Below are 26484 nucleotides of genomic sequence, written 5' to 3'. Positions count from 1 at the left end.
GATTCTGCGAGAAAAAAACTTTGAAAACGTGACAACATTTTCCCGCCTTCTCATTTCAATCTAAAAAGCTGATCTCACGGGTTCCCCCGAGTCTTCGTCGAAGGCCACGGAGGATCCGCCCACATTGACCACGAGGGACTTCCTGCAGACGACTCCGCCGTCGAAGCAGCCGACGTTCTCAGCCGTCACGCTGAGCATCACGTCGCCGCTGCTCTGTGGAGGACAGGCCACGCCCCTTTCACTTCGCAGGAACGCAAAGGGCTAAAAAAATGCCGTTTGACTTTACTTAAGTGCACACGGTGTGTGAGGGCCCGGACAGACGCCGCACATTGGAGGACATACCTTCACCAGGTGGACCTCGCAGGCGCCCACGTAGTCGAACAGCAGCCCGTCGAACGTCCCGTAGTGGCGGTCTCCGTAGGCCGAGCACATGGCCGGGCACGCACGGAACGCACAGCGGAACGTCCCGTGCTGGCAGACGCTGCAGAGACAGCAGAGCCTCAGTGATTCAGCATCGACTTGTCGAGGCTAATGGGGGGTCGGGGGGGTCGGGAACAGTCGCAGGCTGATTCTGCCGCCATTAGTCTGTCATCTGGTTCGAGTTCTCCCTTTCAGCGGCCCGGAGCGAAGAGTCGCACAAGGGCCCGCTCTGTTTTTTTGTCTTTCTCTTTCTTTCTGGCCCTGTTGATCGGGGAGAATTATGGATATCGGGTGGCCCCTTCCTGTCAATCCCAGGAGAAAAAATTAGCATCGCTGATGGAGATTTGTCCTGTTTCTGACGGACAGTGTGTGAAACACTCAGGGGTAATAAAGGCTGGGGGGGGGGCAGAATGGGTCCATTAAGGGGTCGTGGACCCCCCAATACTTTGTAGACTCTTGACAGATATTTTTGACTGGTGGCTCGACGATCAGGTCTTTGCGGCCGCGTGCGAGTGAGTAAATGTGTTGCCGCGGTAACGGCGGAGGGTTAGCAACAAAACCACGTAGCGGAATACGGTTTTCTGTTAACATCCGAAGAAGGAGAGGAAGAGTAAGACGTCTTCCTGGTTTGTCATGTGACGCCATGGGGGCCCAAAAAAAAAGATTTCCCATAGACTCAAATCGGGAAAGAGACTTTTGTAACTAAGAGGGTCTTTTTCTCTTCCCAGCATGGAGCCTTGATCTGAATCATTGCAGAGATTTCATCCTTCTTCCATTGGACTCTGAACCTGAAGCCCTTCATACATCCGGGATCCGTCCTGCAGGCTCATGTTCATTTATCTATAGAAAAGCTTTCTGCACCAATGAAGGAAGGAAATATTCGGTGTTTTAATGAACTAAAGAGTACTTGTGTTGTGGTAAATGCTGGTCGTACCACTGATGGCAGGGGGAGGAGACTCGGTCGCCGGGGTAATACTCCTTTCCTTTCCACAGACACGGACAGGAAGCAGCTTCGAAGCACTCGTCTCCATGTTTCAGCAGGCTGCAGACACACACACACACACACACACACACAAATGAAGAGCTGCTTCATCTAGAAAAAGGAGCTGGGATTTGGTGGATTGAGTTGAATTATTTCTTCTTAGACATCCATGAGATTCCTTCAGTTTGGCTTCACCTTCTTAACTTCTAACATTTACCCAGATGCCCAAAAGTATATGACGTGTATTCATCTACTAACACACTCCTAACTGGATCAACAATAAGAGAGTCCTTCTGCACTCGGGGTCCACTCAGTCCTGATAAACATATAACGCAGTAATAAATAATACATTGGGACGGCATTTATTCCAGCAGGGTTATCATCAGGCATCATCCTCCATTCTATCCGCCCCGATGATCCCACGTCTTTGTGATCAGCTGATTGGGCCGATGAGCGACATCATCAATGAAGCGGCGCGGGCCGGTTGTGATCATCGTTTCTTGTGTTTCGGCGACCCAACGAGGGAAGCGTCCTCAGAGGCCGAGCCGCAGCAGACACACCGTTAGCTACATGAGAACACCAGACGATTAGGATTCTCAGAGATAGAGGGAGAGACGCCCTTTGTTGCCCGGGACGGGGGCTGATAAGTATCTTGTAATATCCCGGGTCGAGAGCCACAGACCTCGGGCTCCGATGAAACCGCGTTAACAGCGTCCTTTGTGCGGCCGCCAAACCGCCGTATCGATTACTCCGATCAAAGGTCCCACAGAGGCAGCGGCGCATCGCGATACATCCCCATCAACCCGGGATTTAATCCCAGCAGAGGATTGTAAAAAGGTGGCGGGTCACTTCTTGATCACAGGTTTAAATCAAACCCATAGGAGCCGTCACGTCTTCTGCTCTTCTCCAACACAGCACAGCGTTCATTTAGTAACCGACTGTCCATTTAGAGTCAAACAGACTTCAGGGCGGGGCTACACTCTGATTGACAGGTCTCTAACGCGCAGGAGAAGCATATATTTTGCGCAGATATCTTAATTTACATATAATACTGGGTATATTCCATGTTTCAACAACACAAATAGAAACAGATTGACTATTTGTAAAATGTATTTTTAATATAATTTTTTTTTGTGGCTCAAGGTGGGCCACGCCCCATTGCCCTCTATAGACCTGCCGCCACTGGGGCGGGGCTACAGGCTGATTGACAGGTGTCTAACAGACCACAAAGCAGAGGGTGCTTTAGGGCGGGGCTACACGCAGATTGACGGGTCTCTAACAGACCACAAAGCAGAGGGTGCTTTAGGGCGGGGCTACACGTTGATTGACAGGTCTCTAACAGACCACACAGCAGGGAGTGCTTTAGGGCGGGGCTACACGCTGACTGACGGGTCTCTGACCACACAGCAGGGGGTGCTTTAGGGCGGGGCTACACGCTGATTGACGGGTCTCTAACAGACCACAAAGCGGGGGTGCTTTAGGGCGGGGCTACACGCTGATTGACGGGTCTCTAACAGACCACAAAGCAGAGGGTGCTTTAGGGCGGGGCTACACGTTGATTGACGGGTCTCTAACAGACCACACAGCAGGGGGTGCTTTAGGGCGGGGCTACACGCTGATTGACAGGTCTCTAACAGACCACAAAGCGGGGGTGCTTTAGGGCGGGGCTACACGCTGATTGACGGGTCTCTAACAGACCACAAAGCAGAGGGTGCTTTAGGGCGGGGCTACACGCTGATTGACAGGTCTCTAACAGACCACACAGCAGGAGGTGCTTTAGGGCGGGGCTACACGCTGATTGACAGGTCTCTAACAGACCACACAGCAGGAGGTGCTTTAGGGCGGGGCTACACGCTGATTGACAGGTCTCTAACAGACCACACAGCAGGAGGTGCTTTAGGGCGGGGCTACACGCTGATTGACAGGTCTCTAACAGACCACACAGCAGGAGGTGCTTTAGGGCGGGGCTACACGCTGATTGACAGGTCTCTAACAGACCACACAGCAGGAGGTGCTTTAGGGCGGGGCTACACGTTGATTGACAGGTCTCTAACAGACCACACAGCAGGGAGTGCTTTAGGGCGGGGCTACACGCTGACTGACGGGTCTCTGACCACACAGCAGGGGGAGCTCACACGTCCTGCTTCTGCTCCGTGTCGTGATAACGTCATTGTCTCGTAAGCTCCGCCCCGAAAAGAGACCAAACTCCCGCTTCGTTCGATCGCCGGATATTAACGGCTATTTCACACAATGGAGCCGAGACAACTATCGACTGACTTGAAACATCGGCGCTGATCTGAGCCCTCGTTATCCCCCATTTCAGACATGAGAACCTTTGGAGCGATGACCCGTCGCTGCTCGTATCAATACAGCCGTCATCAGCCCGCTGAATGACTTCTCTTTGTCTCCGTGTTTAGCACAGAATGAGCTCACAAGCTCTCGGGTTCCAGGCTGCAAACCGACGTGGTCTCGTCCCCAGCAAAGGTCGTCCCGCTTCACCAGAAGTGAATCACAGAGGAGAGTCTCACATTTCCTCCGGTTCAACGATCGCAATCCGCACAGATGCGTCATAAGCCGCGATGCGCCTTGTTGATATTGTCACGAGGACGACGCTCGCTTTAAGTCACAGAGTGAAACCGCTTGACCCTCCATTCAGAAGGGATTACGGGGATCAGATGACGGTCATCGACTCGGCATGTCTGGGCAGCTCATCGGCCGGTTGGGAGGACGTCCGTCTCCCACCGAGCATCAAAGACTCCTCAAACGTCCTCAACAGCACCGCAAGAAAACTAAGTCCACTTTCAACAACGCACAACCTCCAATGACAACAGAGCAGAGTGAAGATCCTCACCCGGGGGGGCAGGTGCATCCGGCCACGCAGGGCTCGTGCGACGAGCAGGTGAGGTTCAGCAGGGAGGATTCGCAGGTGCGCTCGCAGGCCACGCCCCTCGACAACAGGACGCCGTCGGCCCCCTCCGAGCAGTTCTGGTACCGCTGACCGGGGGGACACAACATGTCTGTGGGAGGACGAGAAGAAGAAAGGCTTCAACATATTAACACGAAGTCTCATTTTAGACTATTAAGAAGATCAATCCGGCGACACAGATGGAGGATCATGAGTGACGTGACGTTTGGTTGAAGCGACTCACTGCTGTCTGACGTCTGCGACACCAGTTTGCCGTCCAGACAGAGTCTGTGAGGACACACAGAGCGATGAAGCTTAATGCAGGGAACACGACAGCAAACCTCCCATCGGAAACATCGAACTGTGGACATTTTGAATTAGAATTGTTTGGACGCAGCGTCGTCCTCGTGACAAAGTGGATCATTGGTGTGTGAAGGCCTCATCTGATCGTCCAAGTGTTTGTCTCATCGTCCTGACCCTGAAGCTACGGCGAGAATGGTGCTTTTCACGCGTATAGGTGGACAGAGACGGGGGGGGGCGGAGCTTACTGAACACCTGCTGACGTCATGATCACGTCTCCTGGTTCGTAATCCGCTCCGAGGAAACTGCAGGGACACTCGCTCCTGAAGGAAATGAAAACTGTAAATAATAATAAGCACCAGTAAACAAAGCACAGGAGACGATGTAATGCTGCTGGACCCGGAGCGAGTGCAACATGATGCTCCTCACAGGCCGCTCAGGGTCTCTGTAACCGCAGCGTTAAAGCACGCTGGCGAGCTTCTGCTTCCGTTCCACTGTGTCTGCAGCAGAAACACAAAGCGCCTGGATGATCATTTCTAGAGCCATCAGCGGGTGCCTGCGTTAGCGTGCCGGCCAGCGCCACACATCGGCCTCTGTGCCGGTCATCAGATATCTGTGGCGTCCCCGGGCCCCCGAGCCGCGGGAATGAAAGGGGGGTTTTCACGGTGAATTCCTCCGGCGTAACTCTATCGCGTAGTAAGTGAGGCACAAGGATGTTAAAACACACACACACACACACTCAAAAGAAAGCCGGGACATTTAAGAGGAACGAATGTCGGCCGAAAGCATCCGACACACAGCAGACAAATATCGCTGAGAGGAGGATTTTTAGTGACGCTCGGCATTCAGGTCCAAGAAACACGACGGCGTCTCTCTGCTTGTGTTGCAGAATTAAAAAAGGGATTTCTCCCCCGTCCCCCCCCCCCCCCCGTCCCCCCTCACCTGTGCACGCAGGTGTGCGTCCGGTGGTTGTAGAAGGACTCCGGCGGGCAGACGCAGCCCTCTTCGCACTCCCCCCCGCAGCGAGGCGGGACGGAGAGGGCGGAGCAACGCCGCTGGCAGGACGACACGCAGGTGCCGTACTGCATGGTGGCGGGACAGGTGACCGCTGGGGGGGGGGAGACGGTTCGATTCCACGTCAGAGCGGTTTGAGTTCACAACATAGAGGACGTGTTCATTAATGGACACCCGGATGTTCCCTTTGAATACCTGCTTCACACTCCCCCCACACCGCCAGGTCATAATATAACCAGGTGATCGGCTGAACCACCTGTCAATCAAACTTCATCCCAAGTGAACCGTTACTCACCGCAGTCGGGTATCTGCGACCGGAAGTCCACCACGACGGAGAAGCGGCGGCAGTGGCGCGCGTAGTGGGCCAGCGCCGAGCACAGGCAGGGCGTCCCGCACCGGCACGTGTCCGAGCGGCACTGCTGGTGGAAGGTCGCCGGGCTGAGGTGCTGGTGGCAGGCGGAGAACAGGTCCTGGTTCAGCACGTCGCACATCTCCCAGGCGTAGGCCGCTGGGGCGGACAAATCCACGGTAAATGCACATTTTCACATTTCGTGTAATAGTTCATGAACAACGCGGGAAATGTCGAACGTGGAACGCGCGGCAGGCGGAAGCGGGACCGACCGGCCTGCTGGTGAGCGTCACACGGGTCCAGCTGGGGAGGACTGAGGCTGCTGGAGCACGCCGACGAGACCCTCCAGGCGTTCCCAAAGAGCTGAGGAGTGCTTTCTATCATCCCGGACGGAGACCTGCAGAGACCCGGAGCTCAGCGACCGTTTAGATGTACGTGCACACGTTGTTTCAGCTTCTAAATGCGTCTAAAATAACTGGCACCCCACATGATTCAACTACTACGAGTCATCATTTCAACCGCTCTGGAGATCTTTTGCCAAAGTGAGCGACCCCCGTCGGTCAGCGACTGAGATGGAGATCCATTTACAGCTGTTAGGACCACATCCGCCCTTCGTACAGTGGAGCCCCTATTCCACCAACACTTCCCTCCTTGTTGAAGTGGCGAGTCCAGTTGGGCGCTCACCTGGCCCAAAAGAGCTGCTCAGACAGCGAAGGCTTTTGATGCCAGCCGCCGCCGAGCCCGTGTGCATTACAGAGGGAGGGAGGGAGGGCACTTCACCGTCACCTCCCTCTCTTTTGAAACAGAATCTCTCTCTCCTTTATCGTTGGAGGTGAGAGGGGCAATGGGGGGGTGGAGGGGTTAGGGGAGAGGTCAGAGGTCAGAGGTCGCCCACACTCACAGAAAGTCGTCCTGAATGTTGCCGTTGAAGGTGCCGCACAGCCCCGCGGTGTCGTCCTTCCACGGCGCGTCGGCCTGCAGGTAGACGCGGAACTGGGCCCAGCCGTACTGCAGACGCAGGCCGAAGGCCGTCCTCACCTGCAGGAACATGGACGACAGCTCCTGGATGTGGAAGAGGTCTGCAGAGGGAACAGCGTTCGTCACAACAAAACAGTGATGGAGCGATGCAATGACAGGGCAACGACGGGGAGAGGAGGCCATACCGTCAGAGTACGGCAGGGAGACCCGGTACTGTCCGGCCAGGAAGACCTCGCCCAAGTGACTCAACGTAACCTCCGTTCTCGGATCCTCGTCAATGACCAGGTTGACCGATTGGATGCAGGAACCGTCCAAGTTCTGCAAATGAGAGGAGACGGCTCGATGGAGGGTGGTGGACAAGAGGACTCACAGTGAGGGGGAGGTAATGGGCCGGGAGAGAGAGAGAGAGAGAGAATAGCAAAGTAGGTAAAAAGATTTTACTCTGAAACCCTAAAAGCGTTGGTAGAAAAGTTCTGTGTTCAGGCCGCTGAATAGTACGAGACCTCATTAGCGGCCCCTCAAGTCTAAAATGTGCAAAACAACCATAGAAATAAATCAGGCGGCAGGAGGATGGTTTGAGAGGCGGCCATTTTTTTTACCGTCACCAACTGCTGAATGAACTAAACCGACTTACAGGTCGTGGACTGACGATACAAGCTAGCTAGCTAGCAGGCTAAAAGCCGTCTTGTTTATAGAGCCGAGGTGCCATCAGAACCAGGAAATGTTTCCATCTTCTACATCCAATTTAGCTAACTAGCTAACAAGCTAATTAGCCAGCTATCCGTCTCTCTTCCTGACGCTGTGGCGTGTTGTCGTCTCAAATGACAACAAACACCACTTTCTGTTGTACTACTACTATCGACGTCTGCGCTACTCCGACGTACTTTATATCACAACTACTGGCTGCGTTTGAAACGTCCTTAACGTGCTGTAAATTCAGCGGCCGGCTTAGCTTGTTAAACTGAAAATATGTCAGGATTGTAAAACTTGATTCCTCATTAAAAGCCCAGTGATTTGTGGGAGAAGTAATAACAACAACGATGCTGGTTGTTTACGATCCTGCATAAGAAAATATCCCCGACTAACCTCTTCCACCTCAATCAAGGCGAGAAGGTCGACGACTGACAGCGAACGCGAGCTTCAGATGTTCCTTAAAGTAATGAAAGCCGCTGACAGCGAGCGACCCGCCGCTATGAATCGCCTCTTTCATAAGTGACGGAGCGGCGTAGCCCAAACGTTTTAGCGCCCCCCCTCCTCCTCCTTTCACTCTTCCCATCATTCACCTCCTGTTCTCCGAATAACCTTCTCTCTGTCCGAGTACCCCCCCCCCCCCTCCTCACCACCCTCCCCTCTACAAAGCCGTCCACAGCTTCTGTCAGTCGGGCCAGATAAGGTAATCCTGTTCACTTGGCCGTCAGATGATGAGCGGGACATCTTATATCTCGCAACCCCCCCCCGAGCAGCTCAAAGGCTGCTGGGAAATCAAAGGTTTGGAGAGAGAAGGAGGTTTTGTTGTGCTCCTTATCTCTCCCAGTTGGATTGAGCACTTAAATATATGATTTGATCTACACGGCGGACAAATTGCACGAAGCCGTAAGCCGAGGCAGCAGAGCAGAGAAGAGAAAAGGCAAAAAGGGAGGAGGTCGAAGGTCACTCACGGCTCCACAGGGGGCGTTCTGGATGGTGACCGTGAACTTCCCCGAGTTGCGGCTCTTGGCGAGGACGTACTGACACGTGGCGGCAAAGGTGTAGAGCCGCCCGTCAAAGGATTGAAAGTACATGTCGCCCGTCACCGAGCACTCGCCTGGGGAGGGTCGGGGGGGTCGGGGGGGTGGAGAGAGAACCTTTGCTTAAACTGCTTTAATGCTCCCTTGTCCTTCCTTGCTTCCTTGCATGCCTTCATCCTTATCTCCTAACTAAGATGAACCCTTCTTTAATCTGAAACCGCCTCCTTCCTTTTCACCAAACAGGAACTAGTTACATGCAACACATACAGAGACATTTTGCTTCTTGGACCAGGTATTTCCCTACGAGTTCCCAAAGAAGGACCCGTCCACTGTTCAGGAGCTTGAGGAAAAGGACGAGGGCGACTAACCGGGGCAGCTGTGGTCGGTGCAGTTCCACACTCCGCCCACGCATGTGCTGAAACAGAAAGCAGACACGTCCACAGGTGGAGGACATCCGAGAAACACGGAGCTGAGATCGCGGAAGGAAGCCGGGTGAACATTTGTTCGCCCAGGGTTCGTTTTGCATCCAAATTTGACCCATTTTATTGGGATAAAAGAGGCAACGTTTGAACTAGCAGATCAAATATCCATTTCTCCTTGTGACAATGGAAGCATCGGAGGTGGGAGCATCGATTCAGGATCTGACCCCTCAGCACTCACCAGTTGCTGCATTCCTCCTGCAGCGTGTGTCCGGAGCGGTAAAAGAGGCCGTGGAACTCGCAGGGACAGTCGGAGGCCTCCACACAGCCTCCGTCCTCGTAAATCAGACCTGAGGAGAGAGGCGGGAGTCGCTCAGCTCTGTCCGCTCAACAAGAGACCCGACGTCAATCCGAGGTACCCAAAGAAGAGGTCGTGACGGCCGCCCCAATTTGTGGAGGACAGGAAAGGTTTCCCAGCTGTACGCCACGGGGGGTAACAGAACCAGAATAGATGCGCACCGTCGGGGCAGTAGCATCCGTCCAGGCAGGCCAGCCGGCTGTCGATGCAGGTCCGCTCCAGGTTGCAGGAGGCCGGGCAGCAGCTGATGCACTCCCTGTGCTGCAGACCCGCCGGGCACGACCTGGCTGCTCCCAAAGAAGGTGAACAAAACACACATTTACCACTGCGGCCTCTCGGACTCCACCTGCACCTCTCTGACACGAGGGAAGACAAGTGAAATGATGTCTCGCTTAGCTGCGGTTTAACTGATTGACAGTTCAGCCAATGTCCGCAGTGTTACTTTATGGTTCCACATATACATTTGTTGTTCATTTTAGCCAAATTTAGCGAACGCAAGAGAGGAGAGATTTATAAAATAATAGAAATGTGTTTCTTGGCACCAAGTCATGTGGTAACATTTTGAGGTTGACCGTAGCCGCAGTTAGCGAGTGTTTCTTTAGGCTAACGTTCGTTTGGCCACTTATCTGATTTTTAGGAATTATTTAAGTAGGAAATGTGAATATATTGACAATTCCTACATTGAAGCTAAAAATATAAGATTTAGTGCTATTTAATTGTATGTCCTGTGCCTTCTAGTTAACCTGTTTGAATATAAGAGAAATTAGTCCTAAATTCTGGAAATGAGTCGACATGTTTGCATTTCAGAATCTCTCCTCTCAAAGTAATGCTTTGTTTTTGGGGTTTGGGGTTTAAATTCCCCAAAAAATCTTGGCTGACCAAAGCTTAAGACATTTTTAGCGTTCCGAAAATAATTGATGTCATTTTTTTTCTCAAACCAAACGTTAGCTTTTTACTTCCGCCGATTGCATTGAGGCTTCAAACGTGATGAAAAACGGACTGTTTGCTGTGAGAAACGTACCACACTGAGGAAAGTGCTGCCTCCAGCCGTGCAGCGGGTGGTCGGCGTGGGCACAGGCCCGTGCGTACTCGCTGAGCACCTGGCACACCACGTCGCCTTCGGGCCCCGACCTTTGACACAGAAAAGACTCTTTGAGCGGAGCCAGGAGGAAAGGTGTGGCCAGGTGGGCCAGGTGTGGCCAGGTGTGGCCAGGTGGGCCAGGTGGGCCAGGTGGGCCAGGTGTGGCCAGGTGGGCCAGGTGGGCCAGGTGTGGCCAGGTGGACCAGGTGGGCCAGTTGGACCAGGTATGTGCCAGACCCACCGAACAAATAACCACCCAGCCGCTGAGTCATGAGTAAATCTTCAGGCCGGGCTCGCTAAGGCTGGAAGAAAACCCGAATGTGGTTGTGTGGCTCCAACAAGTCGTCTTAAGAGGGTGCATTTGTGTCTTTATCACCGGTGTCGGTTCCAGCGCACTCTGAGTTCACTTTAAACAGACTGCCGGGGCTAAAGTTACCAACAGAGAGAGGGCGCGTTCGGGATCATGGACCCGAGCCATCGAAACACAGCGCTGAGAAAGCAGAGCGCCGGATCGCCTGTAACCGCGGGCGACGGGGAGCGCCGGCTGCCTCCTCTGGTCGACTTATGACAAAAATAAGACAAAGAATCACCGCAGCTGGAACTCAAGATTCAACACAAGCAGATTGTTATTAGTGTTAAATGAGGCACCAAAGAACGTTAATGAAACAACAGGCTGTAGGAAAGATGTGGACGTCGTCATGGTGACGTCATCCGCTGGTTTGTGGAAGGGCATCGCCGTGTTGTCAACAGGAAGTTACCATATTTGGACTCGGGCGGAGTGACGAGGAGAAGATGAAAAGGCTTTGGTCGCAGCAGCACCTCATTTATTCCCTCAGTAAACACTGTAAACATGAGTTTATGGTCTCGTCTCTAGTTTCTAGTCTCCTTCAACACAACATGATGTTCATTTTTGCGAATTATGGTCCATTTAGAGTCAAACAGGCCATAAAGATGGGGATGCTTTAGGGCGGGGCTTAATGTGATTGACAGGGACGCATAGCGCGTCTCTACGTCCTCCACTCTACACATATGGTCACTTCCAAAAAAACAACAACATGGCAAACTAGAGGCTTCATCAGTCCACAAACCACTGGGGGACGTCACCAAGACCACGTCTACGTCTTGTTTATAGTCTATCATTGTCCTCTGACCTGCAGGACATGTCTCATGTCTCCACTGAGGATGAATCCTCTCCATCTAAATCAGCACCCTTACCTCAAGAAACAAAATGGCTCAATTCCCTCACAAATCTGCGTGAAAATTCCCCACCCAAACTGGATTAACCTCTGTGGTTGTAATGACACCCCGAGGTGTCACCCGAGGTCCCCGTGGGTGCTAAAGGAAGGTCGTCCTTACATGCAGAGGTCGTTGGAGCAGCCGGCCATGAAGGACAGCGGGCTGACGAACTCGTGGCAGCTCTGGAACGGCGGCTCCAGCATCACGGCGCAGACCTCCTCCACCTTCTGCAGCCACCAACACACGAGAGGCAACGTCTGAGGACAAACACCACCGCGCACGTCCTCCCTCCGCAAAACACAATCGGAAACTTTACCAGCAGGACGTGAGCTTCGGCCGCGGCGCAGGGCGAGGAGAAGCCGGAGGGCACCGCGGGACACCGGGCCCCGTGGGGCTCGGCCTCCGCCCAGCTGTTCCCGAACATCTCTACGTCGTGGGTCAGCACGCCTGAGAAGACACGAGCTTTTAAACGGATCTGGCTACGGGGTCCCGGGGTTTTTTTGGAGCCCGCCCCGGCGGAGGCGCGGCGTACCGTAACTGGTCCTCAGGTCGTCCTGCACGTCGGCGTTGAAGTTGCCGCACAGGCCGCAGGCCCTGCCCACCAGCTCGGGGCTGAGCTTGAGGTAGACAGAGCCGCTGCCCCCCTCCCAGGCCAGCGTGAAGCCGCGCTGCCGCGTCACCAGCACGTACTGGGAGATGCGCTCCAGCTGCAGGTCGTGGACGTGATGAGGCAGCTGCAGACTGCAGAGGAGCGAGAGGGGGGGGGGACAGTGAACGCACCGCGACGCGGACCTCTGTGGTGTGATGCTCGACAAACTGAAATAAAGACGTTCCGTGTGCGCCGCTGACCTTTGCCCCTTGAAGGTCACGTCGGTGGCGTGCAGCCGGACCTCCCCGTCCCACGGGAGGAAGAGGCTGACGGATCGGCGGCAGGTGTAGGGGGCGGAGCCGCAGCCGGGGTCATTGTGGACCTGCACAGCAAATAATGTGTAATCGTCTTTAAAACTATGAGACTTAAACCGTCTGTTAGTTTATGAAACATACGAACAATCACAATGCGTTTGGATCCCTTCGGTTTGCTTTTCCCCACAGATACAGTATCTGCTGCCTGTTCACCCAGGGGGGGGGGGGGGGGGGGGGGCGAACAAAGTCCCGGTCTGTTGCAGATGCTCTCAAGGCATCGTGGGTAATTGCGGTATTTAATGGTAATTGACTCTAATAACCAGATAGCTTTCACTAATCTTCCCAGCAAATCTTTTTAGCTCAGGGGAGGGGAGTGGGGGGGGGCTGAGACCTGGAACGTCACGGGAGTCAGAAAGCGAGAGTGTGTTTCAGACTGGAAGCGGCGGCGCCCGACCAGAACCGTCTGGGCAGCTTCCAGGAGGCAGGCGGGGGGGGGGGTTACTGACCCGGATGACGATGCTGGCCTGGGGGGTCTCCTCACAGTCCCTCAGCAGGGTGTACGTGCACCGGCCGGGGAAGTGGAAGTAGAGGCCGTCGAAGGTCTCGAAGTTGTACTGACCCCACGACCGGCAGGTCATCTCCCGCTCCAAGCCGGGGTTCGGAACTGCGCCGGAAACATTCGGGAAAACAAGGAGACATTAAGGAAGGCCGAGTCTGAAGAGATGGTTATTCACTCCCAAGGGAGAAGGAACACCTTCACCTCTCGTGTCGGACTGTTTCTGTCTTAATGCTTCATTCGCAGAGAGAATAAGCTAATAGGCTAAAAATCTCTAAATGCTAATGCAGACATTTCGCTCAATTCTGTCTCAGTATCCTGAGAGGATAAAAAAAGACACGTCACTGTGCAAGATTACACAACAACCAATCAGAGCAGAGATCACTGACCGGGTCACACGCAGGTAGACCTGTCACTCAAAGACGTCTCACTCCGCTGGGAGCTTTTGTAGAAGCATTTGCAGGAAACATTACCGAAAGTAACTCCGGTAAAAGTGGAGCTGATTTGAATGACTTGAGATTCTGCTGGGTGGATTTTATCTTCAATAATACACCATAATGTACTATTTATATTAAATATATATTGTACTAATAATCGGAATCTACAAAGGAACAAAAGCTGACAACAATAAACGTTCCTCAGGTCCTTTAAAAACCAGAAGCTGTTGATAACATCAGCATGAAAAATAGAAAAACGACTTTAAGCGACTTTATAGATTCAAACTGGCTGATCACCGTGTTGTGGTCCCTTCCATTCTCAGAAGGGCTGATTGTTGGGGAACATGTGAGCAGCAGGCGTGTGGTGCGTACCTGTCTGACACCGGTGCCCAGTGGCCTGGTACAAGCTGCAGTCACATGACTCCGGATGGACGCAGCGTCCTCCGTTCAGGCAGGAGGACCAACACGTCTCTGAAACACACCGACAGCCTCAGGACAGAGAAGGAGGAGCCATTTCTCCTCAGCGACATTCATTTCGTTAAAAAATACATATAGAAACAGAAAAACATTCATTAAACAGGATTTCTGCTTTCTAATTGTTTGGTTTTTTGACGTTTAAAATGGGGGAACAGAGGTTTCTTTCATCACATCAACCGCAGCAAAACTAACTAGATGCGTCCGCACCGAGAATCACTGAGACGCACCAATAACTCTGCTGCAGGTCAGGATTTTAGGTAAAAAACAAATCGCCATCTGTCAGCCCCCCCCTGGTCCAACGCACCAACCTGCAGCAGCAGCATCTGCTGCCCAGGGACCATTCCATAAAGGGGGGGGGGGGGGGGGGGAGTGATCAGATCAAGGCTATTTCTCTTTTGTTCTCTCAAGTCAAACCGGTGCTCGCCTGTTTGACTCAAAGTGGTGTCGCCCTGCAATGCTTCACGCAGAAAACAACACAAAACAGATGGAATAGCTGATGTGTTTCCAGGACAGAGGACTCATGTTTAGTGCAGCTTATTCTCCCAAATGCGGGAGATGAGGGATCAATATGACTCTCATAGTTCATGTATGCTAAGAAAAGAGGTTAACTAATCAAAAGCCATGGAAGTCGGGTCTATCCGTGCATCAAACTCTCACCGGCGTCCCCCAATTGCAGACTCTTAATCGACTGGGACTCTGAACTGGGCTGAGTTGAATACAATAAACAAAATGCCCCAATTCTCACCGACATTATCTAATTGTTTCACCATCAAAACCAGTCACATGACAGCTTTGAGCTGGGACAGAGTCCTCCATCTGGACCTTTGAGAACATACCTTGGGTCCTACGAATCGATGACCTCGGGGCTTCCTTTGCCTGCCCGCCGAGAAGTGAACCGTTAACCAGACGTCCGTCTCCGCTGACCGCTGAACCCAAGGATGATTGGTTGGACGGCACTGAGCTGGTCTGTGATTGGTTGGAGGGCGTTGACAGTGATTGGGATGTGAAGCCAGATGAGTTGTGGTGGTTTGTTTCCAAGTTGGTTGTGGATTGATTAGCTGGTGTTAAAGTGGTTGCGGATTGGTTGGATGTTGAGGTGAGTGTTGATCGGTTTAATGGTGTCTGGCGAGATGATGATTGGGTAGGTTTTGGGTTTGTTGCTGGTACGTGGCTTGCTGACACTGTGTTGGTTGGTGATTGGCTGGATTTTGGTGAGCTGATTGGGGAGTGGATCGGCGCTACCTTCTTCTTCTGTGATTGGCTAGGTGGTGGGATCTCAGTCTGTAATTGGCTGCCTTCTTTGTCGGCTGCCTTCTCTGTTGGTGATTGGCTGGTCTGTGTTGTGCTGCCTGGTGATTGGCTGGTTTGTGTTGTGCTGCCTGGTGATTGGCTGGTTTGTGTAGTGCTGCCTGGCAATTGGCTGGTTGGTGTTGTGCTGCCTGGTGATTGGCTGGTTGGTGATGTACTGCCTGGTGATTGGCTGGTTTGTGTAGTGCTGCCTGGCAATTGGCTGGTTGGTGTTGTGCTGCCTGGTGATTGGCTGGTTGGTGATGTACTGCCTGGTGATTGGCTGGTTTGTGTAGTGCTGCCTGGTGATTGGCTGGTTGGTGTTGTGCTGCCTGGTGATTGGCTGATTTGTGTAGTGCTTCCTGGTGATTGGCTGGTTGGTGTTAGGCTTGTTTGTGTTGTGCTGCCTGGTGATTGGCTGGTTTGTGTTGTGCTGCCTGGTGATTGGCTGGTTTGTGTAGTGCTGCCTGGTGATTGGCTGGTTGGTGTTTGGCTTGTTTGTGTTGTGCCGCCTGGTGATTGGCTGGTTGGTGTTTGGCTTGTTTGTGTAGTGCCGCCTGGTGATTGGCTGTTCTGTGTTGTGCTGCCTGGTGATTGGCTGGTTGACACAGTTCTGGTCGACACGGTTCTGGATCCTGTTTGACTAGATGGTGGCGGTGTTGCAGCTGATTGGTCGGAGCTGACAGTCCATGAGGAGGGGGCTGTCCTCTGTGAGCTGGAGGACGTCAGGTTGGACGCGACGGTCTGGCTAACTGAAGAATGACTGGAAGGAGACGTGTTGGTTTCTAAAGCAACAGCTTCTGTCTGGAGGTCCTTCAAAGGGGAGAAACAGAATCAGGTATTTTGTGTCACTCATGAAATTATAATCTGATCCCATCGACGATCCACAGCTTCCTCAAACCAAATATAAGATATCTGATCTTTTTGATAATGGTCAATGAGAGCCATGAGTATCAGAGAACCAAAACTACGTTTATGTTTAATTAATTCACCCAAACCCAAAAAGGTTTGAAAGTTCTCTCAAAATTTAAAAAATGAATGACTCTCGATTATTTCCACAAAGTGGAACTGCAGCTTTGGTCAAATAAAAAGTTGGCATTCGAGGGCCATCGGGAGACGTTGTTTCTGCACTTTGAGCCCCTCCGGATACCTGAGGTCTCCTACTGAGGCTTTCGTCCCAGACAGCAGGGGTGAAGCAGATGGCAATGATGAAGGGTGGGGGAGGGGGAGGGGGATACCAGAGAGGATATCAATCATTAATCACTGATCAGCAATAGGAGATATTGACACTGAGCTGGTAGACTCAAGGGAAGCTCCTCCCTCTGAACGAGTATAGCCCCTCCCTCTGAAAGAGTGTAGCTCCTCCCTCTGAGAGAGTGTAGCTCCTCCCTCTGAACGAGGGTAGCTCCTCCCTCTGAGAGAGTGTAGCTCCTCCCTCTGAGAGAGTGTAGCCCCTCCCTCTGAACCCACGACTGGGGCCACTTATTGATTCGTCGGTTTGCTAACTTGACAGTTTCGGACCGGATTCTCACGCCTCTCCCAGCCAAAGGGAACAAAGGGAGCGACCACATTCAGGCTGACGGGGGCTCTGATGGTGGGGAGAGCGAGACAACGGACCGGGCCACTGAATATTCCTACTGGGACCCCCTCACATGTCCGTCTTCAGAGGTAACAAATGTCCCCTACGCTTTGCACGCTGACGTCTCATCAGCAGGGAACAATGTGGGGTTTTCAGCTCATATCTTGGCGAGTCATCCAGGTTCCATTGGCGCCTGATCTCAGGGGAGGTTTCTTTTGTGCAAGAATACATGTTCGTAATCAAAGATAATTCGCATTTATTTTTGTTTGGTTGTTTCGATTCAACTGATCTTTACCACATGATTGATACTTTTTCCAGTCATACTTGCAAAAACCTACAAGAATATAACAATACGTAACCTGCAGGGTCCCCACAGTATTATTATTATTAGCACGTTTTCTCCACTTGATCATGAACGAGGAAACACAAAGACAAATAAAGCACAACGATCTTTCACCTGCTGTTCTTCTCGAACGTGAAACAAGAATTTAACGTAACTTTAATTATCACGTGGCTTCCGTGCTTCAGTAACAACGTCGGTAGAAACGCGTAGAACTACAGAACACTAGTAAGTATTCGTGTTGCCCAAACCCAACTTGAGTAAGTATTAAAACGATATTCCGTCTCTGCCAATAGATCTCCTCAACGCTTCAGAGTTTTTACTTTTAATACTTACTGCAGCCGCTATTACAAAGTACTGCTGCACGCACTTTTGGGACATACCCTTATAACATGGCACCGTGAACTTTGACCCTCGTGCTCAAATACAAGCTGCACAAAGGATTTTGGGGGCGAGAATGGACAGAAAAGCTCACTACTTAAATACCGCGATATTTAATGTAGAAAGAGTTCCTGGTATTTTCTGCATTCTTTATTTCACGTGTACTACGTCCTGGCGTTGTGTGTGATCTCGGCTGTGTGTTGTGGTGTTGTGTGTGCGGTGCACATTTATTTTCCGGTGATCTCGGCTGTGTGTTGTGCCGCCCGGAGCAGCTCCATCAGCCTGAGTGATCAACGCGGCGGCCTACCTGCCCTCCCTGGGAAGCGGTGTCCCATTTCTGCAGCTTTATCCTGCTGCTCCCGCTGCTGGGACAGAGAGAACAAGGGCCGGTTTGTTCCTGCTTTTACCCCCCCACACACCCCACCGACATCACAAACCAAACCACCAAACCCCCCCACAACTACCAATCAATCAAACGCTGCCTGTTCCACGATATATATACGAACAAAGAGGCATCACCATTACAAATGATTACGATTACAATTTAATCCGCCAGTTTCGTCAATCAATTCAATAATAATTATCAATAATCGGTTTATCCTTAAAATGACAAAATAATAAAAGATGTCCCTCAAAATGTTTAAATTCATAAATTTAAGCTGATATTTTTATTCCCACAGTGACAATTTTTTTTTTAATATCCTCACTTTACTTTTATAAAGAACTAAGAAAACAGCAAATAAATTGTTAATAAACCAAATTATTTTCTTAACTAATTAATCAACCTTTCAGCTCTTTTTAAGATATGGGAATAAAACTAACTAACTAAGACGAACAGACACAAAATAATTCAATCAACACTAATACAAAAACTTTTTAAAGAAACACTGAAGGAAAATTCTTACTTATTAAATGCAGAACTGTTCAGTCTGTCAACACTCCAGGACAGATGCGCTGCAACCAACAACAAGCGACACAATCAACCTCCGTCCAGCGGAACGTGCGGTCGCGGGTTCGATGCCGGGACTCACCCTGGTAGAGCAGGACAGCGCCCAGGCACCAGGCGGCACACGGCCTCCTGCGGCCTCGCCTCTCGCGGGGATCCATCCGAGCCTCACTGGGGTCCGCGCAGCATCACCCGGTCAAAAGCCTCGCGCTGCTCCCCCGCGGCTCCATCCGGGTCCTCCGGCCCCCGGCGCGCGCCTCAAGAGCCCGGCGCACCTGCTCATTAGCATAAAATATGCGCGCGGGGGGGGGGCGGGGGGTCGCGCACAGGTGATCGCGCACCCGCCCGAGAGTAAAAGGAGAGTCACCGATGGGGAACACGAGGAACATGAGGGAGATGTGGAGGATCCACAAAGACCTTATGAGGCGACATTAAAGCTCATTAACACGTGACGTAGTACTTCTCCTCAGGCGCGTCCCTGCGCGCTCCGGAACAGAAGCCCCTTTGTAGTTCGGGGGGGGGGGGGGGTCATCGTGCAATAATACATGAGTTCAATCAATAAACCGTGAAGAGAACAAACGGGATGTCGAACATCTGGCTCAGCTGACAGCAGGTGTGCTGGTCCACCGAATATGAAATGTTTGCATTTATAAATATTTATAAATTCACCTTTTGTTTATCGGATCTGAAAGAGGTTTGTTTATTTAAGGCTCTTTGAAAGTTAAAGTTGGATCACATGTTTCTGGGTTCCAAACCTCAAACCACCATCTCACCAGGCATTGAACACCTGTTTGACCTGAATGGGGTCCAGGTGGAGATTAGACCTTCATTGGAAATGAACCAGAATAATGATTGAAGACTGGGAACTTTAAATAAGTGATACATTGCATCTCCATCTATAGATAATGGAGCAAATCGCGTAAAGTTAGAATTAAAATTGTTTGAATTAAGTCCGAAATATTTGGTCTGGCTGAACAGCTGATCGGAGTCTCCGCACGTCAACGCTTTTTCACTTCCTGCGTCCGTCTGGGTGAATAAAACAAACAGACTCTGACCAACTGAAAGCCTCCGTGAGCCGACGGGCTTCTGCAGTCATGAATGGAAACACGACGCGGGAGGAAGAGAGATCTGAAAGAAGCTTTCAAAGAACATCTGTTTGACGTAAATAAGACGGCTGAATGAGTTTAAAAGTTCTCTTTTATGTTGAAGATGTTTTGGGATCCCAGGCACATGAAGAGGAATAAACAACAACAAAACATCAATCTGCGAAATTGGGATCTTTGAACATGGAATTTGACAATCAGCACTTCCTCTTCCAGCACGGAATAAAAAAAAACAACCAAAGGAAATCACGATGACATCATCTGGATTCATCAGCTCATTTCAAATCAAACTTATTTAAACAGACTGAAGACATCGTGAATGAAAAGGTTGAAAACTATCTACACATCAGGGATTTTAAAAATCATAAATATGTACAAAAAGATTTTTGTTCATAGATAATTCAAAGATGTGAATCTAGAAAAGAAGGTCAGTTTAAGGAATATGTACAGAATGTCAAAAATACAGTATTTGACTTTGTTTTGGAGCATCAGGTGAACAGCGGACGCCTTCAACCGCATAAGCAGATTTAGTTCTTTAGGTTCAGCTCATCACAGGAAAAGAAAGAAGGAAAAAGAAACTGAGCAACTGACATGAAACAAAAATCATCTTTTCTTTTGTTGTTTTACTTCCAGGAATTTCCAGCCGCTTTAAGATTGAACATGTTGACTTCAAACAGCAGATGAATGGGAAATGAACACGTGTGTGTGTGTGTGTGTGTGTGTGTGTGTGTGTGTGTGTGTGCGCGTGCGCGCGCAGGAGAGCGAGTCCCGCGCGGCGTTATCTGGGCCGGTGGTTGGCGAGCAGGAAGTCTGTGTCCTTGCAGGTGAGGCAGAGCTTGAGGTTCCTCAGGGAGCCGCCGGCGGTGTGGAAGGCCCAGGCGGCCATCGCCAGCAGGATGACGTAAGTGGGCACCAGGCTGCCCACGTACTGCGGGTTCTGGAAGGTCTGAGGAACAAATGCGGTGTTTAGTGGAGCCCTGTGGCTACATCAAAAGGTTCACGTCACACTGAAAATCTCAAATATTCTAAATGGAAAGTGAGGAGGAGTAAGAAATGGCAAAATGATCTTGGCTAGAAGATCAGGGGAGAGAGATGCAGACCTGTCAATCAGCGTGTAGCCCCGCCCTAAAGCATCCTCTGCTTTATGGTCTGTTTGACTCTACATGAACATTACTTCACTAAATGAACATCACGCTGTGTTGAAGAAGACTTGAAACTAGAGACTGAGACCATAAACTCATGTTTACAATGTTTACTGAGGGAATAAATCAAGAGAGAAGTAGAGTCATTTCCTCATAGACGTCTATGGGAGCAGAGGAGTCGCCCCCTGCTGGTCACTACACAGAATGCAGCACTCACCAGACAGGAGACGACAAGGTGGCTGACCACTACAGCAGCCACGGCCCACCAGCGCTGCCTCTCACAGCCGTCAAAGAAGATGACTCCCCAGAACATGTGGAGCAGGATGATGGCCATCGTCATGAAGGCTGCAGACCAGGGAGGAAGGAAGGAAGTGCTTTAGTTTGGGTAAATACTAGATTAGTTTGAACGTGGGGCCACGTCAGTACCTGAGGACAGGAAGTAGTGCTGAGAGTCTCCGTGGATCCCGATGGTGCCCGGCCCCACCGAGTCCGCCAGGATGTTTACCACCGAGAACGCTCCGCTCATGAAGCCGAAGCCGAGGCCCGACACTGAGGAGACAAACGCTTAACTTTATTCTGATAAACACGCGTCATTGTAAAGTTACTCTTCAAAAGCAGAAGTACTACTAGTACTTCTACCACCAGCAGCACTGGCACCGGAGTAGACTAAGCATGACTTGGGCGGTACCGTAGGCGAGCTGGCGGATGGAGATGGGCATGGTTTCCTCCTGGCTGAGGGTGAGAAGGCCTTCATTGGCTTTCCTGCAGGAAACAAAGAACACGTCAATGTGGTTGTTATCATGGTGATCAATTATTTAATTTTTTCTGAATATTCGCGGGGGGAAAAAAACGTATTACTCTTCAGTAAATGAAACCCAAATGTACAAAACTGTATTTCAACCTTGGAGGTGGACTAGAATGATATTTTCATTATTAATCTATCTACCGGTTAGTTCTAAGATCACTCTTAGTCTTTAAATATCTTGTCAAGTTTAGTACGTTATAAAAAGCGAGTTTATATGTACTGCAATTTTTAACATAATTTCTTTTTCTTTAAATAGGTCCATAGTAGGTATAAGAGTACATCTATAGTAAAGGCTCCTTTAAGGACGCACCAATACAGCAACACGTGTCCACAGGTACTGATCAGTAGAACCTCTACTGGGGCGCTTAGACGTGGGCTGCTAGCGCCCTCTGGTGTTCACTAACATCTGTTAGTCTGTAGAATGGACACAACCATCCTGATGGAGGAGTTTCTTCCCCCAGCTGACGATAAATAAAAACGGTCCTGCCTTGTATTTTGAATTAAAAGATTATTGATGAGGAATTAAAATGATCCACAAAAATCCTTTTACACATCTGGTTTATTCATCCCAAATTTCTTTGAAAGCAAAACCGGTAAATTGATTGTTTGACTTCTACGTCTCGTACAATTTTAATGTGTAAACTAAAACACAGAGGAAGCTTCCTTCTCCACCTTTTTATTCTCATGCCTCCGCCTCCCACCAGGTTTTCTTTGGGTGGCTGCTATGAATTGGGGGGAGCTCTGCATAAAAGCTCAGACTCACAGAAAGAGTTCAAAAACGGGACTCACTTGAGCAGCTTGTAGTAGGCGAAGCGGAAGGTCTCCTGCAGCAGGACGGACAGGACCACGCCGAAGATGAGGAGGCCCTTCTGCTGGGCGGCGCTGTCCTTGTTGCTGATCTGAACGGAGATGAACCAAACCAGAGAGGCCAGCAGCAGGGACACCAGCCAGAAAAACGCTCTGAGGGGGGGGGGGCACAACGAGTCACATGGAGAAACAGGGGGTGATGTGAATGATAGGACCTCACCATCGATGAACGGGTTCTTTATTCTCATTACAGTCCAATCTGTCATTTCAAGCATTATTTGCTGAGCTTTTTACATAGATGGCTGAACGTGGATGAAGATTTGAGTGTAAATAAATGCGCTGTAGCGAAGACTTCCTCCACGCTGTCCATTTGTCACAACAACGTGTGATAAGATGACGTAATTACATAGCATATAATAGATCTATATTACCTATTATGGAGAATGCTGCATTTGATACGATATATGCTAAGCCAACCACATTAATATAATATGGTTTAAACCACAACAGTCACCGCATAAACTCTAAAGAAATCAGATCAGAAAATAATAATAATTAAGGAATTATAATTTCAGTAAATGCAGATTGAATACAAACAATAACACAAACAATAATACCAGATGTTAATTCAATGGAACCCTATCACTAGCTTATACATGCTAGCAAATGTATACATCTTGCTAACTGATGTAACGTTATCATTCTTGCTAATTGATGTATACCTCTTGCAAGCCAATTTAGTCTAGCTAGTTTAATGCAGCCTTCTCGCTAGCTAATGCAGCCTTCTCGCTAGCTAATGCAGCCTTCTCGCTAGCTAATGCAGCCTTCTCGCTAGCTAATGCAGCTTTCTGCTAGCTAATGCAGCCTTCTCGCTAGCTAATGCAGCTTTCTGCTAGCTAATGCAGCCTTCTCGCTAGCTATTGCAGCCTTCTCGCTAGCTATTGCAGCCTTATTACTTGCTAGCCGGCTAACTCTGAAGCCTAACTGAACGTAATAGTTGTGATGAAGACACATTTTAACTTTCACACCATTGTTGATTTAAATACAGATTAAAGTCTCACCCCGCTATGAGGAAAATGACCCGTAGCGGCTCCCGTGCGATGGTGAACAGGAACAGGGCGATGGCCGGCCCGAAGGCGATGAAGGTGCAGCCGAAAAACACCGCCGCCGTCATTTTGGTCCGTCGGTTTGGGGGAATCAGCGGCCCGCGGCGCGACCTAAGGGCGCCTTGTCTTGTTCCGTGAACGAGACGCTAACAGACGTTTGTCTCCCAACGTTAGCAATCGCTAGCCTGCCGGTGTTGTTGACGGTTTATTTCTGGTTCACTCTACTTCCAGCAGCGTATCGCAGGCTCTTCTCCTGCTGTCACATGACCGAGAAAAAGCTAAATGAAACTTCTTCTTTTAAATAACGGATGACTGTAAACCAACGTCAAAGGCGCGTGCTGCCACCTACTGTACAAGACAGTAACTGCATGGAGCCTTCCCGTTATTAGGAATAAATAATCATTTTTCAACGTAAAAAATATTATCATATAGTTATTATATGAGTATTATTATCATTGTATTTGTAATAATAAAAAAATACCAGAGAGCCCCCTGTTGGTCACTAAAGAGAATGCAGCTTTAACACACTGGAGGTCTATGAGAAAAAAACTTCTCTCTCTTGATTTATTGTAACCTTGATTTACCAGCGTAGAACTGTAGAATTCATCAAATTAATGCTGTGAGACCAACTAAAGCACCACAAGATTTATTAATTGAATCAACTCAACGCATTGCCAGCAGCACACGCACACACACACACACAAACACACAGAAGTGGATGAAATTGTTTAACAGAAGAAGAACACGCTGCTGTTTACGCCTCGGTCTCAAACATCTTCTTCCTGCCGCCCATCCCGGCCTTGTCTTCGATGCTCTTCCTCCAGTCGCCTGCCGGCTTCTCCTGCAAAGAAACACAAGCAACAGAAAGAATTGAATCACCAATAAAGTTGTTTTTGCGTTCCAACGTTTGAGTTCAGGGATTCCAAATCTAATCCAATGCTAATGTGGTCATTTTAACGCGAAAGCTGAAAGCACCCACCTCCTCTTTCACCTCCTTCTTGACCTGCTTCAGGTTGGCCCTCAGGTCCATGGACACTTTGTGTTTGGAGCCCAGCAGGGCGGCCAGCATGGCGTCCGCCGACATCCGAACCCGCTTCAGGACCGGCTTCTTAAACTTCCCCTTCAGGTCCTGCACCTTCATCTTCAGGTCCTCGATCTGATGGAGCATCGATTCCGTGTCAATAAATGCTCCTCTTGACGTAGTGCTGACGTTTCATGTAGAGATCTACGCACCTCCTTGTTGCTCTTGGTCACCTTGGCCTCCACGTCGTATCGCTCCTCGTCCACCAGGTCGATCTGCTTGTGAAGCTTACGGCACAAATCCTGATCAATGAAGAAAGAGAGAAATCTAACTTAATTGGGTAAATGTCCATAAACATTTCTTTTTTTTACCCAATTGCACTAAAATGTTCTCCAAACGCCATTTGACTAACTCTCCTTAAAGTGTCAGACGAAGACGTCAGAAGGAGGAGCAGATAAACAGAATACAAGGTTTCTTTATTTGGGTTATTGTCACTTTTTGCACTTAATATTTATTCTTTGACTTAATGTAATAAAATCATGGAAAGGATTTCCATTTGATGGTGTGACTTTCTTTTAGCACTAAGTCATTCGGCCAACTCAAATGTATTGAGTTGAGTTAATGCGAATCAATAGGTTAAATGTATTTAATGTGAACTCTATTAAATTAAGTTCAGCTAACTTAACTAAATCTAGTTGAAAATGATTAAACCATTCATATCGATTCAACGCTACAAAACTAAATCAACCCAAACCAATAAAATGTAACGTCATTGTTTAAGGGAGAGAAACCAATTCAATCAGGTGCAAATCCTCTCCGTGATTTTTTAAACCTGTTTAATTAACTCGTCGGAGTTAAACGTTTAACTCCGACGAGTTATTTGCCGGAGTGCATGACGACAAAGAGCAGCTACTTGCGACGGTAAACAAATACTGTTTGTCTCCGGCCTCCGTCGGGTGACGGAGGAGTCTGTTCATTCCCACCTGGAGCTCCTGCATGCATCCTGGGAGGAAGAGGCTGGGGCAGTTCTCCTCCATGTGCTTCTTCTTCTGCTGCTGCGCCTCCTGCGCCTCCTCCTCCAGCATTGACACACCAATCTGCAGCAGCAAGGTCTAGGAGGAGGAGGAGGAGGAGGAGGAATAAGAGGAGTCATAGGAGAAGAAGGAAGAGGAGAGGAGGAGGAAACATTCGTTGACCCCAAACATAAAAGACTAGAAGATGGTTTCTATATTTCAACATAATAATTGACCGTCGTTCAGTAGAATCGATTCTTATTGTTTAAGAAACGTTCAAAGCTTTTATGGAGCGATGAAATGAGCCGAAGTATAAATGATGTGTTTGTGTCTCACAGTCCTACTTCATACTGCAGCTACTTGTTGTTCATCTTAAAGCTGAAATCAACTCGGCCCGACAAACGAATGACATCAAACAATGTGAGAAGATCGGGAGGTTGTGTTCGTCCGCGCTGAACGTTTGTGCGTGTGCTCTCTACCTTGAGCTGACTCCTGCGGCCCGACGACATCTTTTTCCTGCAGAGAAACACGAAGGAAAAAAAGGAAAAATGAGAATGAAGGAGTTATTCGGTGAGATTTCACACCGAGTCTCCTCTTACTTACTCCGCCATCCTGACTCCTGAGAGAAGAATGGAAATACCACAGCGCTCTTATATATGTGTGTGTGTGTGTGGGGGGGGGGGGACCAGCAGCAGTTGTCGGTTGAACTCCGGGCCGAGGGGTCGACGGCAGCAGCTGAGCCGGGAACAAACAAGCATCTTCTGACTCTGAGGGACGATGAAGTTCATCCTTTTAGGGTTCTTTTGATCTCA

General features: G+C 49.9%; 3 protein-coding genes across 4 annotated transcripts in view; all 3 read right to left on the bottom strand.

The window, feature by feature from the left end:
* Window positions 1-18836, bottom strand: part of otog (otogelin) — a 36492-nt gene extending 17656 nt beyond the window's left edge. Inside the window, exons 1-26 of the mRNA XM_078085547.1 lie at window positions 18714-18836; window positions 18037-18126; window positions 14979-16242; window positions 14038-14136; window positions 13179-13336; window positions 12619-12740; window positions 12302-12510; window positions 12086-12216; window positions 11890-11996; window positions 10474-10583; window positions 9614-9739; window positions 9336-9444; window positions 9044-9090; window positions 8607-8752; window positions 7134-7266; window positions 6872-7049; window positions 6243-6367; window positions 5917-6129; window positions 5550-5715; window positions 4856-4930; window positions 4552-4595; window positions 4254-4419; window positions 1355-1462; window positions 343-481; window positions 79-213; window positions 1-4 (exon numbers count right to left, since the gene is read on the bottom strand). The exon at window positions 1-4 is cut by the window's left edge and continues 143 nt beyond it. Coding sequence (XP_077941673.1) covers window positions 1-4; window positions 79-213; window positions 343-481; window positions 1355-1462; window positions 4254-4419; window positions 4552-4595; window positions 4856-4930; window positions 5550-5715; window positions 5917-6129; window positions 6243-6367; window positions 6872-7049; window positions 7134-7266; window positions 8607-8752; window positions 9044-9090; window positions 9336-9444; window positions 9614-9739; window positions 10474-10583; window positions 11890-11996; window positions 12086-12216; window positions 12302-12510; window positions 12619-12740; window positions 13179-13336; window positions 14038-14136; window positions 14979-16242; window positions 18037-18126; window positions 18714-18836 — 4327 coding nt within the window. The remainder of the gene's footprint in view (window positions 5-78; window positions 214-342; window positions 482-1354; window positions 1463-4253; window positions 4420-4551; window positions 4596-4855; window positions 4931-5549; window positions 5716-5916; window positions 6130-6242; window positions 6368-6871; window positions 7050-7133; window positions 7267-8606; window positions 8753-9043; window positions 9091-9335; window positions 9445-9613; window positions 9740-10473; window positions 10584-11889; window positions 11997-12085; window positions 12217-12301; window positions 12511-12618; window positions 12741-13178; window positions 13337-14037; window positions 14137-14978; window positions 16243-18036; window positions 18127-18713) is intronic.
* A 1018-nt stretch (window positions 18837-19854) lies between these two features.
* On the bottom strand, window positions 19855-23984 carry aph1b (aph-1B gamma-secretase subunit). The gene is made up of 6 exons (XM_040165921.2): window positions 23594-23984; window positions 22515-22685; window positions 21609-21682; window positions 21347-21469; window positions 21138-21265; window positions 19855-20724 (listed from the first exon to the last, which is right to left on the bottom strand). Exons 1-6 carry the CDS (start codon window positions 23704-23706, stop codon window positions 20557-20559), a joined length of 777 nt encoding a protein of 258 aa, XP_040021855.1. The 5' UTR covers window positions 23707-23984; the 3' UTR covers window positions 19855-20556.
* A 284-nt stretch (window positions 23985-24268) lies between these two features.
* On the bottom strand, window positions 24269-26441 carry LOC120830576 (troponin I, fast skeletal muscle). 2 transcript variants are annotated; one of them, XM_040195316.2, is made up of 6 exons: window positions 26276-26441; window positions 26152-26188; window positions 25643-25771; window positions 24872-24961; window positions 24618-24794; window positions 24269-24479 (listed from the first exon to the last, which is right to left on the bottom strand). In XM_040195316.2, exons 1-6 carry the CDS (start codon window positions 26281-26283, stop codon window positions 24393-24395), a joined length of 528 nt encoding a protein of 175 aa, XP_040051250.1. In that variant the 5' UTR covers window positions 26284-26441; the 3' UTR covers window positions 24269-24392. The 2 variants fall into 2 exon arrangements, with proteins under 2 accessions (XP_040051250.1, XP_077942033.1); XM_078085907.1 differs by having other exon boundaries at window positions 26272-26435.
* Between the last annotated feature and the right edge of the window lie 43 nt (window positions 26442-26484).

Source organism: Gasterosteus aculeatus, chromosome 12 (assembly GCF_964276395.1).
Source record: "Gasterosteus aculeatus chromosome 12, fGasAcu3.hap1.1, whole genome shotgun sequence".
NCBI classification, from domain to species: Eukaryota; Metazoa; Chordata; class Actinopteri; order Perciformes; family Gasterosteidae; genus Gasterosteus; species Gasterosteus aculeatus.
This window is presented reverse-complemented; position numbering and strand designations above follow the sequence as displayed.